Source organism: Ornithorhynchus anatinus, chromosome X3, assembly GCF_004115215.2.
Source record: "Ornithorhynchus anatinus isolate Pmale09 chromosome X3, mOrnAna1.pri.v4, whole genome shotgun sequence".
NCBI classification, from domain to species: Eukaryota; Metazoa; Chordata; class Mammalia; order Monotremata; family Ornithorhynchidae; genus Ornithorhynchus; species Ornithorhynchus anatinus.
In genome coordinates this window covers 8,126,649-8,141,096 of record NC_041751.1, presented here as the reverse complement: position 1 = coordinate 8,141,096, position 14,448 = coordinate 8,126,649, and the positions used below count along the sequence as shown (strand labels likewise).

Sequence of the window (14,448 nt, the reverse complement as noted above, 5' to 3'; positions counted from 1 at the left end):
CAGATCGGACATATCCCTGTCCCACATTGGGATTTACATTCTAGTTGGGGGGAAGGAGAAAGGGCATTTAATCCCTGTTTTACAGGTGAGGAAACTGAGGCCCGGAAAAGTCATATGACTTTCTCTAGAACACTCAGCAAGAAAGTGACAGAGAGAGGATTAGAATTCAATCTTCCACTCCCAGTCCTGTGTTCTTTCCATTAGGCGACATGGCAGATCACCTATGAGGCTCTCAGTAAAGTCTGATTACTTAGAGCCCAGCTCTTCTTTCGATATGTATTCTTTGTGACAGTGAACAGACAAAGAAAACTTTGTGTCTGGGTTACATTCTGTTCACACTCTTGAAATCACTTCTGCAGGTGGGAACTGCAGAGTGGCAATAATGAAATCTTTTTGGAAAAGGAAAATAAACCTTCTTAAGGAGGTATTAAAGTCACCTTTATCCCACCTAATGACATAGTTTCCAAGTCAAGCACCGTCTTTCCTTGTCAATACTGACCTTAGGATTGATCACAAAGTAGGTTTTAACATAATGCTCCTTCAAATATGGGTCCCGTATGTCTCCATCCCCTTCTTCCACCTTATAAGCCCCATTCAAGTGCTCCAAGGTGACAGATGTGATGTGAACACGCCTGAAATAGATTTGAAAACTTGGCATTTCCAAACACGGCAAAACCTTCCCTTAATTGGACAAATTCTTCATTTCTCAACTTGAAACTGAGATCGAATTGTACTTTCCAAGTGCTTAGTACAGTGTTCTGCACACAGTAAGTGCTTAATAATTCGATTGAATGAATCTAAGGCTCATGAAGCCAGAGGTCTAACCATACAATCCATGAAGTAATTGCATCTAGTCCGCTCTGTACTTACACGCAGGAAGTGTTCCTTTCTTCCTCTGGCCCAAGGGATAAGTTGAAAACGGAAAATTTTGAAAATTTGAAAATTCCATTGGCTACTCTTAGTTTAAGGGTGGAAAGACGTGCACTTCTGAAATAGGGGAGTTTTGAAAATTTCATATGAATCGTAACAGGTTCAATTCTTCCATTTTTAAAGAAATACAGGGGAAGAAATTCTCCAACTATTCTCTAGCCAGATTGTCCACTCATATCTGCTTTTGTGGAGAAACTTGCTCTCACAGACCTTGTGGTTTCCAGAGCTGCTGTCCATCGGAGTTTGCCCTTGACCCTGGAACTTCTGGAGTGGAGATGGAGGTGCTGCAAGAGCAGCTCAGTGACTGGAGGAGTATCCAGTCTTCACTCTACCACATCCTCCTCTGTCCCATTTGGGTCTACTTTCCTCTAGGGGCAATGTCTCTGAGCAGAGGGAAGTAAACACATCCTTCTTTTCTGTACAAACCCACAGAAGAGATCCCTCCATATGCGTGTGGCAATTTGTTTCTCCCCATATGGGTAGAATCTATGTCATTGAAGAGTTCCATTCAGGAAGCTCTAGAAAAAAACTAAAGGGGCACGTTTGCCATTTTTTAAAGGTTATTCTCTTTACTAATCCCACCTGACATGTGGGGAGCACAGTCATATCAGTAGCTTACTTTTTTTACCTAGGGTGAAGTTTCCATAGAATAAAATGAGACCCCAAACTCTGTCATTTTTAATTGGTCCTTTGCATCATTGATTAGTATTGACTGGATTGTGGTATACTATGCCAGGCGCTTGGGAGGAAACAATAAAAGTATTATTTTGTCTCCTCTTAAAAACATACAATTCTCTCCTATCTGCCAACAAGGTGACCCACAGAAACTGTAAGCTCATTGCGGGAGGGGAAACTATCAACTCTCTTACTCTGTACTCTCCCAAGCGCAGAACCGTACTCAGCATACAGTAAGTGCTCAATAGATACAATTGATTGATTCATCGATCATATATGGGGCAGGCTCTTAAGCAGCTATCTCTTTGATTTCCTATTACTGAGGATTTGAATACTCTTAATAAATGGCAGCCTTATTTATTCACAACCTTCGGCCTCTTAGGGAAAGACAAAATAATCTCTGCCATTTGCTCATACCAAAACCATTTAAGACCACATTCTATTAGCTAAGAGATGCTGATTCATTGCCATTGAAGCACAGATCACTAGACATTTCTGGACACGGAGGAATAGAAGAAAGGTTGTAATTCATCATAACACTAAACTACTCTGCATGCTGATCTGTGACATGGACCCATAAAAATAATTAGGCAATCCTTCTGTAAATCTTCAGTGGAGAATAACAGTTTGTGTTTTATGAAGCTAAGATTGCAGAGAGGTTGGTTTCTTGGAACGAGATCTAAAAGAGCCATTGATAGAGCAAAACCATTTCAAGAGTCTTCAGATTCTAGGTTTATTTTTGTTGCTCCCAATAAAAAAGAAATCACTGTAAACACAGCGGGATATCAAAAGAGTAATTAACATCTCCTTACCCTAGAGAGAGAGAGGAATTTTGAAAATGTCAGGTAGGTTAGTCTCTAAAGGAGAAGGCTCTAGGGGATTTAAGGAGAAGCAGCAACATCATGCTCCTCAAATTTCAAATCGTTGCGCATGTCTTACCCTGGTACTCCTCCAGCTTCCATATGGTTGGCCAAAGTAACATCATGTGACCAGACGTCGTACTGCCATTTCTGCAGGCCAATCACACCACAGAGGACATTGCCAGAATGCACCCCTACCCGCATGTTGATATCAACTCCAGTTGCATCTCGTACTTTCCTAAAGATAAAAATAGAGTCATATCAGGTGAAGCAGAATGGTTTATTTCTACCACGGAACCAGTAGAGGAAGTAGTATTAGAATTTGTTAAGGACTTACTGTGTACAGAGAACTGCACTAAGCCCTGGGAAAGAGTACACAATTGGGAATCAAACACAATCCCCATCACTCAGAGGGTGGGGGCTCACAGATCTAACTAGCCTTCATTTTTCCCATTATTCTGGTTTGTGTGGACAGTGTGAGAAGGTTGCCAAGAATGTATTTATGCTTTACAAAGACCATCTTAATACTTTCAACAATGGTGTTGTTAGGAATAATGTCGCCTAAACGGAAAGAGCGTCAGGCTAGGAATCAGGAGACCAGGAATTTCATCCCAGTTCTGCCACTTTTCTGCTGTGTGATCTCGGGCAAGTCATTTGCTTACTCTATATCTCAGTTTCCTCGTTTGTAAAATTGTGGTGAAATGTCTTTCCTTAGACTGTGAAACTCATGAGGGACAGGGACCATTTCTCATCTGACTGTATCGCAGCTATCTTAAACCTCAGCATGGCGCCTGGCATCTAGAGGTTCCTTTATAAATACCACACTCAAATATTAATGTAGCTTCTATATTCTATTAAAGGGCTTGATTGAGGAAAAAATGTTGGTCCTGTAGAAAATTTCAAAAGCAAATAGCAAGTTTCTCATCAGCAAACTCAATCAGGAAGCAGCCTTTCCCAGGGATTGTGTAATTACTTCATTTGTGTATCACCAAAAAAGTAAAAGGTCCTGGTATCAATTGTAAAGCAGAACATTTCCAGTCAATTGACTGGGAGACTTTTAATTTAATAATAGAACCATAGGTCCAAACTCCTTAATTTTGTTCTTTCTTTTTCTATTATTAAAGTGAAGACACTCTCTGTTAAGAATACTAGGCATCTGATCTTAAACTTCCTCAATAATTCATATGATCTCATTAGACGAATCTTAAAGCCAGACAGCTGTTTTAAATAGTCAAATGGTTAAATGATTAAAAACAAAAGTCATACATTCTGACAGCCATTTTGATGAACATAAAAAAGCACAATGAAGGAAAAAGGAAACCTATGATGGTGCTAAATTTAAGCTTACAACCTCCTACCGACAAGAGAAAAATCTTAATTCACAGAGTCCCCAAAGGAGAGAAACAGCCATTGGGTCACTAGTTTGAAAATATATATATTTTTTAAATTACAGAAGTTTATACATATTGCCACCCTAGGCCTAGTTACATTGTAGGAACAAATAGGTAGTTGCTTGAAAAAGAAAACGTGCAGGGAATGAGCAATTATAATAGTATAGGGTTAAGAGGAGAGAGATACAGTGAACTGTAATTTACATGGCTCAAGTTACTCCAGAATGTAAAAGGTACACTATGATCAATCCACTAAAAATTGTGCTGCTTCTTATACAAATGACTCACAAGACTCCAGAGCATGCAATAAAATTGAAAGAAAAAAATTACTAGTTTGATATTAGAAAGTTTTATTAAAAACCAAAAGAATTAAACAAATTTAGAGTCATACAATCTGTTTGCTACTGAAGTATGAATCTAAGGTCATTTTTTGAGTCCTTTGAAGAGACTATCTTATAATTCTTCAGATTTTAGATTGAGAAAATGACACCAGTTAAGGGCAAACCCATTGGCCCACATTTTTCCTGCAGAAGCACAAATAAATTCTGAGTCAGAAGAAAATGGACCATGTTGGACTGCAAAATTCCTAAATTCCAACCTATATAGGAAAATATCCTTAAAATAATTTGATATCAAATAAGCCCTCACATCTAAGTGTCACTTAAATATTTTTATTTCTGACTCTCCAAAATCAATTTGTTTTCATGCCAACAAGAAATCTCTTCAAGTTGGAGTGAATGGCATGAGTCCAATCAAAGACAGCTGCTGAGGATCTAGGAATGCAGTTGATGAAATCAACAGAGGCTATGTAGAAGCATAACTAACAGTTGAGCAGTTAGGATATAAACAAAATTAATGTTCTCAGCAGCAGCTGAACTCCAATCAATCAATCCCATTTTTTGAGCGCTTACTGTGTGCAGATCACTGTACTATAGTGCTTTTGGAAGAGTATTATATGACAGAGTTGATAGACACAATTTCATGTGTGCTTTACATTGAATTTAGTTCCTTTCTACTCACTTGATATAATAATGGTTTTCGAAAAGGTTAGTCATTTTCTTACTCCTCGTTCAAAGGGCAGATGGGATGCTGTGGGGTTTTTCTCCTCCCGGAAATAGCTGGGTAATTTAACATTTTCTTTTCCCCGTCACCATTACTCAGGAGGCAAGAAGAGAGCAACTCCCTACCTTCTCCTCTCAGTCTTTTCTAGATTGACACTCTCAACTCAACATCGAGTACCACCTCTTTTCCAAATCTACAAATCTCTCTTGCCTGCAAACTCAGGGCCATTAAGTCCCCAAACTGGAAAACCCAATTTGGCAACTTCCTCCTCCAGTTCAAAAACCAGGTTTTAATTCATGATAGCCTTCTAGTGTGAAAAACAAAAAAGGCCCTCACTACTCACTCCTAGAGAAGAACAAATTTAGGAATTGTGAATACAAATAAAATATTTTATGACTGTCGCCGTCTTGCAAATCAGATGGTCTAGTGGAGTGCTGAAAAGAATACCTGCAGTGACTTCATTAGTGAATGCTTATTTTACACACCATCTTAGTGTGAAAGGTTTGAGCTCAGCTCGATTAGAGTGTTTGGATTAGGGTAACACTTCGGGTGTTAGCTAAGACCCCACTTTAAATATCTAAGTCCTTTAGACTCTGTGAACCCTGTGTGGGGAATGAACCAATCCTGATCTGTTTATCCTGTACCTCCCCCAGTTCTTAACACAGTGCTTGGTAGATAATAAACACCTAACAAACGCCATGATTTTTCTTATTAAATAAGGCCATGGATAGTTTCCAGCCCATAGTTTTTGATAATGTAACATCTCATTGTCTGCATACTGCAACCCAATCACTTAATTTTTGCAGTGCAAAATGACCACACTGTTTAAAAACAGCCCTAGACCAGCTCTTATCAATGTCTCAGCCTACATTCTTTTAAAAAAAACTTGCATGACTGTCCCAAAAGGAGCATGCTACAGGAAAATAAATAAATTGAACCATCCTTCTGTTTTCACCTAGTAGATAATGGGTGAAAAGATGTGAGTAGGCCATTTCTCAGGTTTCTCAATAGCAAGTTCCTCTCTTTCAGATGAGGCAAAATGTTAGTCCCTTCAGATGCCTTTGGTTTAAACTGAGGTAAAGTGCTGAGTTGCATGATTTCACCAACTTGCAGTCTTAATGACAGATTTCAAAGTAACAAACAATTGACAGAGAAATAGCTGAGTTTCAAATGAAAGCAGAATCATTTTAATTAATTAGTTATGTTGGAGTGTGTTTATAGGGGAATGCTTTTAACTTTATATTTGCTAGAGCTTCCCTAGTCAATTCTGCTTAAAGTTGATCGGCTAACTTTTAATAAAATAAGGGAAATGTCAAGCATGCTAAGGATCAGTGTGATCTAGTGGAAAGGGCATAGGCCCAACATCCAGAGAAGCTGGGCTCTAAGTCTGGATCTGTTGAATGTATCCTGTGTGACCTTGGACAATCTGGGCCTCAGTTTCCTCATCTGTAAAATGGGGATTTAATGCCTCACCTCCCTCCTATGGAGACTGTAAACCCCATGTGGGACAGGGCCCGTGTCCAACCTGAATGTACCCCAGCACTTAGAACAGTGCTCGACACATAGTAAACATGTCTTATGATAATAACAGTAATAATAATACTATGTAGAAGACAGCTAATACCTGGAGTTCTTTATTGCTTTAACTGATTAAAAGCTTAAAATCAGATCGAATAGTCAATGCACAAAAACTCATACTTTTGTTTCCCCATATCCTTACTATTTATATTTAAAGTGATGTTTTTCAAAGATATTTTTCTCTTCAAATGAAAACACCCTAATGGTCTTTTTTCTCTCATTTTATCATAATGAAGAAACAACTTTATATGAAGAAGCCAGGGTTGGTCTAAAATAGAAATCAAATTCAGGCAGGAGAGTGGATGGTCAAAATAATGAACAGATTTGAATACAAAAATAGAAATGAACTATTGATTTAGTGGGATGATACAATTTGCAGTCATCTGCAGTGCCCAGGACAGTACAGTGTTCTGCATACAATAAGTGCTCAATAAATATGATTGAATAAATGAAATCTCAGCACATAATGGGAATTCAATGAAAAACAAACAAACCAATAATCGGTTAAGTCTTGCTTCAGAGAGATATGAAAGGCATAGTTAAAAGGAGGGAAGCTTCCTAAATAAAAACTCTACAAATATAAGTCCTCTAGAATTAAACAGGAAGAAAATGATTAAAAAGAAATAATAGAAATCATTAATGAAATATTTTCTAAGCAACCACAGAAGAGTGACTGAAATTCAAAACTTCAATTCATGTGCAGAAAATTTTACCTTCAGTCCCAGGCCAGGATAGAAGTAATAAGAATTGAGAGATTCTCATTTTGCTTATTAGCATGAAAAGAATTAAAATAAAACCTACATTTCAAAAATACAAATTCCAAGTTCCAAGACAGCTAGGGCATTCATAAAGGCTCTACAAAGACATAGCAGCAGATGATAAATGGAGGAGATATTAATTTTAAGCATAAAAGACTATCCTGGTTACCACCACGCTGAACGTACTTTATGGCTTCGCACATATCCAGTCCCATTTTCACACAATTCTTGGCGTGGTTTGGAAGAGATATGGGGAGTCCAGACACACAGTAGTAGCAGTCTCCCAAGATTTTGATTCTCATACATTCGTTCTCCTGGAGGAAATAACAAAGAGCGAGTCACTGGATTTGAGGATTTTCAAAACCTAACTGGCACCCTAGTGATTGGATTTGTGTGATACAATAAAGCAGGTTATTTCTAATGACAGGAATATAGTGAGTTAAATCATTATGGAATTAAAACAGGATTTGCTTGTCCAACTAAACAGATAGAAATGAGCTGTTCTGAGGTAAATTCAAGTATGGCATATCCTCTTCGTGGCTCCTGCTCTCCGAGGCTCCAGAATTTCATGATCTAACAACCATGTCATTTTAAATCACTCCAATTATCTAAAAAGTTAAAAAGGCCCTGTCTACTAGTTCCTTAGTGGCCATCTAGCTACCTTACCAATTCTTTTGATAAATCATTAAGTTACTATAAATATCTGTTTGGCCTGGGAAATATGAATTGGCCCCACCCACTCTTCCTGATGACACATCCAAACCATTCATGACCTCTTTGCAGTTCCCCCGTCCACACTCTATCTGAATGGCGGCAAACTCAAGTTCCCATGAAAACGGAGTATTTTTTAAAAAGGGAAAGAAAAGAATGATAGCATACTTAATTTCTCCTAGTTCCTCCTACCTCTTTCTCATTAAACTTGCCCTGATTTCCTTCCTCAGGTCTGTGGACTTCCCAGCTACCATAAGCCAATATAAAATGCTTAATGATACCTGAGAATATCATTTCCATCAAATAAGCATCTCTTTATAAAGGCTTCTCTATCCCCCACTCCAGAAACCAACTCTCAATTTCATTTACATTCATAAAAATGAAAAATGAAGCTGAATTCATTTTCTCAAGATCAGAGGTGTTTGTTTTAAGCAAAACACATTATGTGTGCGGAGCAGATTTACTTACCTGAGGCATATGCTCCATTTGTGTGCTGTTTCAATATTGACAATCAATCAATATGCAAAGGACACTATTATTTTGAACCTCAACCAACTACTTAGGCTGACATCCTGGCAGCCAGATGGACACGTGACCAGTTACTTGGATTGGGAATGCATGAGAGACTCCAGGGACTACTCCAAATCAACATGGAAGATTAGAGATCCATCAGCTGCCCTTGAGCATTCTCAAGGTTCTCTGGGAAATGGGGTAAGGGAGGGTGGGAAATTCCATAAACAAGAGTTCTGGATGAGACTCTGCAGGAACTCTATTGCAGACCCCTCAATTACCAAGTGCCTCTGAACCCTACCTAAAACTGAGGATCCTGGCTGCAAGGGTGGATTCCCAGGATGTTTCTCCAGTCATTCCTTAATCCCAAACTATCACCATGCACTCAGAGGTCCATCTGCCTTCCCAGGTTGCCTGGAGCACTTTAGGCTAAACTTTCAGAGAAGTCAGGGCTTTTTGGGCATCGCCAATCGAAGAACCCAATTGTCCAGCCTCCGGTGGAGGAGGTGAATGGGTAGGGAATGGTAAAATTGATGACATCATTAGGTTTTTTCAAAATTGTTCAGTTTCATCTCTCACTGTCCACCTTTTAATAAGCAGGGAAATAAATCCTTTCAACTCTAAGCCACTTTGGGTTACTAGAGCCTACATGACTATATCCCATTTTGAAATTTTGACAACTGAAGAGGGAGGAGAAGATGTGACCCTTCATACAATGTATTCAACAGAAAAGTTCTCTATAAATGTAGAAGAATATATCACATGTTTCTGATTTATGGTGGCTAAATGAGTATTAATATTGCCTTGTGCTAAATTTAGTTTCTCATCTAATGCTTCAGGAATTGGCTCTGTTGTTTAAAACTGAAAAATTTCACTGAAATAATTCTTTGTCTTCAAACTAATATAAAATGGCATGCAATTTCACCCTAAACCTCAGCATCCTTGTTCAAAACAATTAATTGGATTTATCTGGTGGGAAATGTCTTCCCAAAACTTCAGGAAAAGGTATATGAAGAGAGAATTTGCCAATTAAATATTAACATGATGAAAGGCAGCTCCAATATTTCCAGTTCACGTTGCATAATATATTGTAATATAATGTATTATATTTTCTAAATACTATGATTAGGTGGGGCAGAGTTCCCTGTTGACCATTCTGGCCAAGAATCACAAGTAGAAAAAAGATGAGTTCAGTGAGATGGAGGAAGAGAAGGGAGACAGGAGGTGGAAACGCCACGTCAAAATGATTTCTTCCTAAGTGGTTTCTGATGCAGTGCCTAGGCTGGAAGTAAAAATGTGAGGAATTGAGAATTTATGATGGAAAGGAAGCAGTCCTGTAATTCCTTGATAGCATGTATCGTGTAGATTAAAAAAAGATCCTGAAATGTTGTAAAACCCAGGATGGGACAAGTCTGTGGTTGCTCCATGTAAGTCTTTTCAAAAACGTTTTAAAGTATTACATATGAGTAAATGATTTGAAGAATCTCTGCAAATGAGCTGGCATCACCTCCAAATGGGTGAATTTTAACTGTTTGCTACTTGATTTCCTCCATTTCAGCTGTATTATGACTCACTACTATTCCCAGATAGAAAATTCACTGTTTTTCTATTCTCTCATCACTTGCTTTTGATCACGTTACAGCACACTCCTGCGTGGTCGTGTCATACATGACAAGCCTACAGGATCTAGTGCTAGTGTGTTCCCCCACTTTAACACACTGAGCTCTGGTGAGCCCATGAAAACTGCATTCACACTGCACAGGCTTAAAACATGGGATTTGCCATCTTCCCTGAGGCTTCTGAAATCTATTAAGCAATTGGATTTAGCACTTACTCTGCATTCATTTTTCATTTTTCCTTCTTATGCCTTAGAGCACCATATATGGAGTTGGTAGACACTTTCCCTGCCCACAAAGAGTTTAAATGGGGATTAAGACCCTGAGACCCATGAGGGCCTTAACTGTGTCCATCCTGATGAGCTTGAATCTCCCTCAGCGTTTGGATCCGTGGCTGGCACATAGAAAGCGCTCAACAAATACGATAAAAAATGTACCCGTCAATCTGGAAATTCTGCTCTTCAGCAAAGAAAAATAAGATTTTCCCAAGAAGAAGAGGCACGAGGAACAGAAGCTGAATACAGTGATGTTTGAGCCAGCTGGAAGTCACTCACCTTTGCAATTTGATCAAACTTCCCGAAAAGTTCATTCAGCATGTGTACTAATTCTCCGGGGGAACAGTCACTCGCCAGCCGAGTGAATCCCACAATGTCTGCATATAGAATGCTGAAATAACAAAGAAAAGTTCCGTGTTTGCAAATTGTATTCAGTAACAGATCACAGTAACAATTTCTCAATAAGATGCTTTCCAGTGCCTTCATATTCATCTCTTTTTGAATCGAATGCCTTTTCACTACAAGAATGAGGTCCAGTACTTTTTCCCCTTGGTCTCAGTCGGTCAATTGTATTTATTGAACATTGTACTGTGCACTTGGGAGAGTACAGTATAACAGACACATTCCCTGCCCACAATGAGTTAAGGGGTGAAACTTGCCTAGGCATAATAATGATGATGGTTTTTAGTGTTTAATCTGTGGCAAGTACTCTGCTAAGCATGGAGGTAGATACAAAATAATCAGATCAGACACAGGTCTTATGATCAAAGAGGAAGGGTGAGCTGGTGCGTTACACTCATTTTATGTGAAAAATGAGGTGCAAAAAAGTTAAATGACTTGTCTAAGGTCACATGGCAGGTATGTGATGAAGTGAGGATTAGAACTTTGAACCCTGTCTCCCAGTCCAGTGCTCTTTCAAGTAGCTCCTCCAAATGATGCCTTTTATTGGTTTTTTTTGGTCATTTTAAAAATAAGGGAAATTCTTGTTAATTTGGATTTTGTAAGAATTCGTTCATAAGATAACGAACATTTACTCTACTGCAAATAAAATGTAGGAATGAAAGAAGAGAGGGGAGTGAGAGAGTAACAAGAATTATTGCTGAGTTTGAGTTTTGCTGTGCAGCTTACACAGGATAGCAACATTAGCCTTATCAGTCTGACCTATGGGTTAACAAAAATTTGCCTTTCTGCCTAATTAGGTGGCTGCTTTGGTTACAGTCTAAGTTGATTCCCATATTTGGTTTGTATCCATGAATCTTCTCCTAAGATAGCTTCTATTTTCAACATAAGGAGCTCATATCTTAAAAAATACTTGGAATAATAATTTTTACTTTGAGTGAAGTATTCTAAAATCATCCCTCCTACTGGGCGTTCATTTTTCATTTTTCCTTCCTATGCCTCAGAGCACCATATAACAGAGTTGGTAGATACTTTCCCTGCCCACAAAGAGTTTAAATGGGGATTAAGACTGTGAGCCCCATGTGGGACATTAACTGGGTCCAACCTGATTAACTTGAATCTACCTCAGCGTTGGGTTCCTCTGATGGTCTACATTTCTCCTTTTTGAATTTTCAAACTGTAAATTCATCTTTCATTTCTAAAGTACTGTTCCTGCTTTGCCAGCTGTTTAAATGGAGGGAATTCTCTTTCAAACAATGCTTGAAATACAATGTCTATATTTGCCTTCTTTCTTGTCATCCTAATTACCAACTGCAAAGGTCAAACTTGCTTCCCATGATACCGTTATGAAAATTGTCATCTGAAAAAAATACCGATCAATGTTGGATGAAGAAGAACAATCTAAATTAGAGTGGAAAAATGCATATACCAAAAAAGAGAACTTCTTAAAGTCCCCTTTACAATTGGCTGGTAGGTAGTGAGGTTAGGGCTGACGTACATCACTATCACCTCAAATTTTTAGCTGCAGGAAAGGATTTGTAGTTGAGCTGAACCATATCTTACAATAGGATTTGAGAAATGGTAACTGAAGTGTTAAAAGGTTTGGTAAAAATAAAGTAGCACTGTGTCCTTCCAGAAAATGTGTCCCTAATCTCATTGGCAAATGTTAACCAAGTCCAATACCTCACATTGGTGTGCCGCTTGACATATAGATTGTGAAAGTTGTTCGTATTTTCCAGCTGTCCTGCCTTGGGTCCTTGCAACCTCTGAATGATCTCGGCTTTCATTTCCATGGCGATATGAGCAGGCAGCAGAGAAAGCAGAAGCCGTTCCTGCAAAAAAGAATCCTAAATATTATTAAGCTGAATAAGCATATTCATAAACTGCAACAGTACGGAGAGCAGTTTGAATAAAATTCAACACTGGTTTCTACAAATAGGAACTTTCTCGAGATGAGCCCAACAAATAAACATTCAAATATTAATAACCCATATAGAAATACAATCAAAGTGGTCAGCAAATGGATTATTGTAATATCGTTGATTGAGGTCAATGCGTGTTCATCTGTGTCGATAATACAGCTACCTCGACTGCACCAAGCATAAAAAGATTTAAGTTATATTGAAAAAATAGTATGAATCTGAAACAGCCGTAGTGTGTCAGGCCATACAATTAGTCCAAGATCTGAAACACTTCATTTGAGAAAAGGGGTTATGAAAATAAACCATCTGTCAAAATAGGAAGGCTTGCTTACGCATCCCTCTTTTTCCGTGCTAAAATGCAAGATCAATCAGGTAGGTCCATCACATTTGTTTAGATGACAGTGGCCCTGACTTTTGAACTGCATTTTACAAAATACCTCTTTTCAGTGACTTCAGTGATTCCAGTCCAGGACAAACAGCATCTGAGATTTCTGATATCTGCATGTGACTGCCTTAGAGACATATTCAAGTACACACTGATCACTGTTAGTCACCAAATCTCACCATTTTAAGAATAGGTAAATAACCATTTATGCTTCAAAGACATAAATATGAGTTAAAAGAAACAGAATACTTCTTCACCTAATGGGTGGCAAACATGAGGAATTCTTTACAACAGGGAGTTGCGGAGGAATGCATCTTCAATAGGCTCAGGGAAGATTTGAATATATTCATGAACAAGAGGTCCCTAACAGAAGGAATATTGAGGATGCTAGAAGAAGAAGTGAGGAATATTAGAATAGTCAAGAAAAATGGCATATTAGTGAGATCCAGTATGGAGTTGTTTCTGGATTTTCTTTCTCCATTTAGATGAATTTTATCTCCTTGGAGGAGCAGCATGCTTTTTAGGGCTTAGTGTGAAAAACTTTTACAAATTAGCAACCTCGTGAAGTTATTGTTGTCATTATTTTTTACATATAATAATATATAAAAATTATTTTATATTTATTTTTAATATAACATTATTCTTTGTAAATCATGTATTTATTGATATTAATTTATGCCTCCCCCTCTATACTGTAAACTTATTATGGACAGGAAACATGTCTGCTTATTCCTCTTGTACTGTCCAAAGCTCTTAGAACAGTGCTCTGCCATAGTTTGTGTTTAATAAATACTATTGATTGACTGATTGATGCCAATATCTGATAATCAATCAGTGGTATTTAGAGTGTTTTACTGTGTGCCGAGCATTATACTAAGCACTTGAGAAAATACAGAGTTGGTAAACATGTTCCTTGTTGACATCAGAGAAAAGTTTCTGAAGACTAATTACAAAAAGTACTTTCCTAGACACGTCTTAACTCCAGAAGAGATATTCTTGATATTCCTTTGTGGATGTACAGTGACCCTAATAAACAGACTAACATCTCTGTTGATCATCACAGAGTTATTCAAACATTGGTTTGCCTTTCCTGCACAACCTCCCTGACACCCTTCTCTTTTATTTATAAAAGAAAGTGAAAATTTAACTTTAAATATTACATTGACAGAAAAACAAATTTATGTCTGAAATATGGATGGAAGAGATGTCAAAGGGTGCATTAACATTTTTACAAGAGAATATTATTTCAATATAAAACACCCATAAAAAGATAGTAAACATGACTGAATTGCAGCAATCCAAATATTTTTACTCAGACAGAAGTTTCACCCAAATGAGTAACAAAGATTTACCAGTCCAAAGCTGAAGTGAGAAAA

The 14,448-nt window shown here is 38.0% G+C and overlaps 1 protein-coding gene across 2 annotated transcripts in view; it reads right to left on the bottom strand.

Moving 5' to 3' along the window:
- The window catches only part of ADCY2 (adenylate cyclase 2), a 242,188-nt gene that overhangs the window by 70,040 nt on the left and 157,700 nt on the right, over nucleotides 1–14,448 (bottom strand). For both annotated transcript variants that reach the window (XM_029054073.1, XM_029054074.2), the window contains exons 5-9: nucleotides 12,449–12,597; nucleotides 10,646–10,757; nucleotides 7,441–7,568; nucleotides 2,545–2,703; nucleotides 500–632 (exon numbers count right to left, since the gene is read on the bottom strand). In XM_029054073.1, coding sequence (XP_028909906.1) covers nucleotides 500–632; nucleotides 2,545–2,703; nucleotides 7,441–7,568; nucleotides 10,646–10,757; nucleotides 12,449–12,597 — 681 coding nt within the window. The remainder of the gene's footprint in view (nucleotides 1–499; nucleotides 633–2,544; nucleotides 2,704–7,440; nucleotides 7,569–10,645; nucleotides 10,758–12,448; nucleotides 12,598–14,448) is intronic.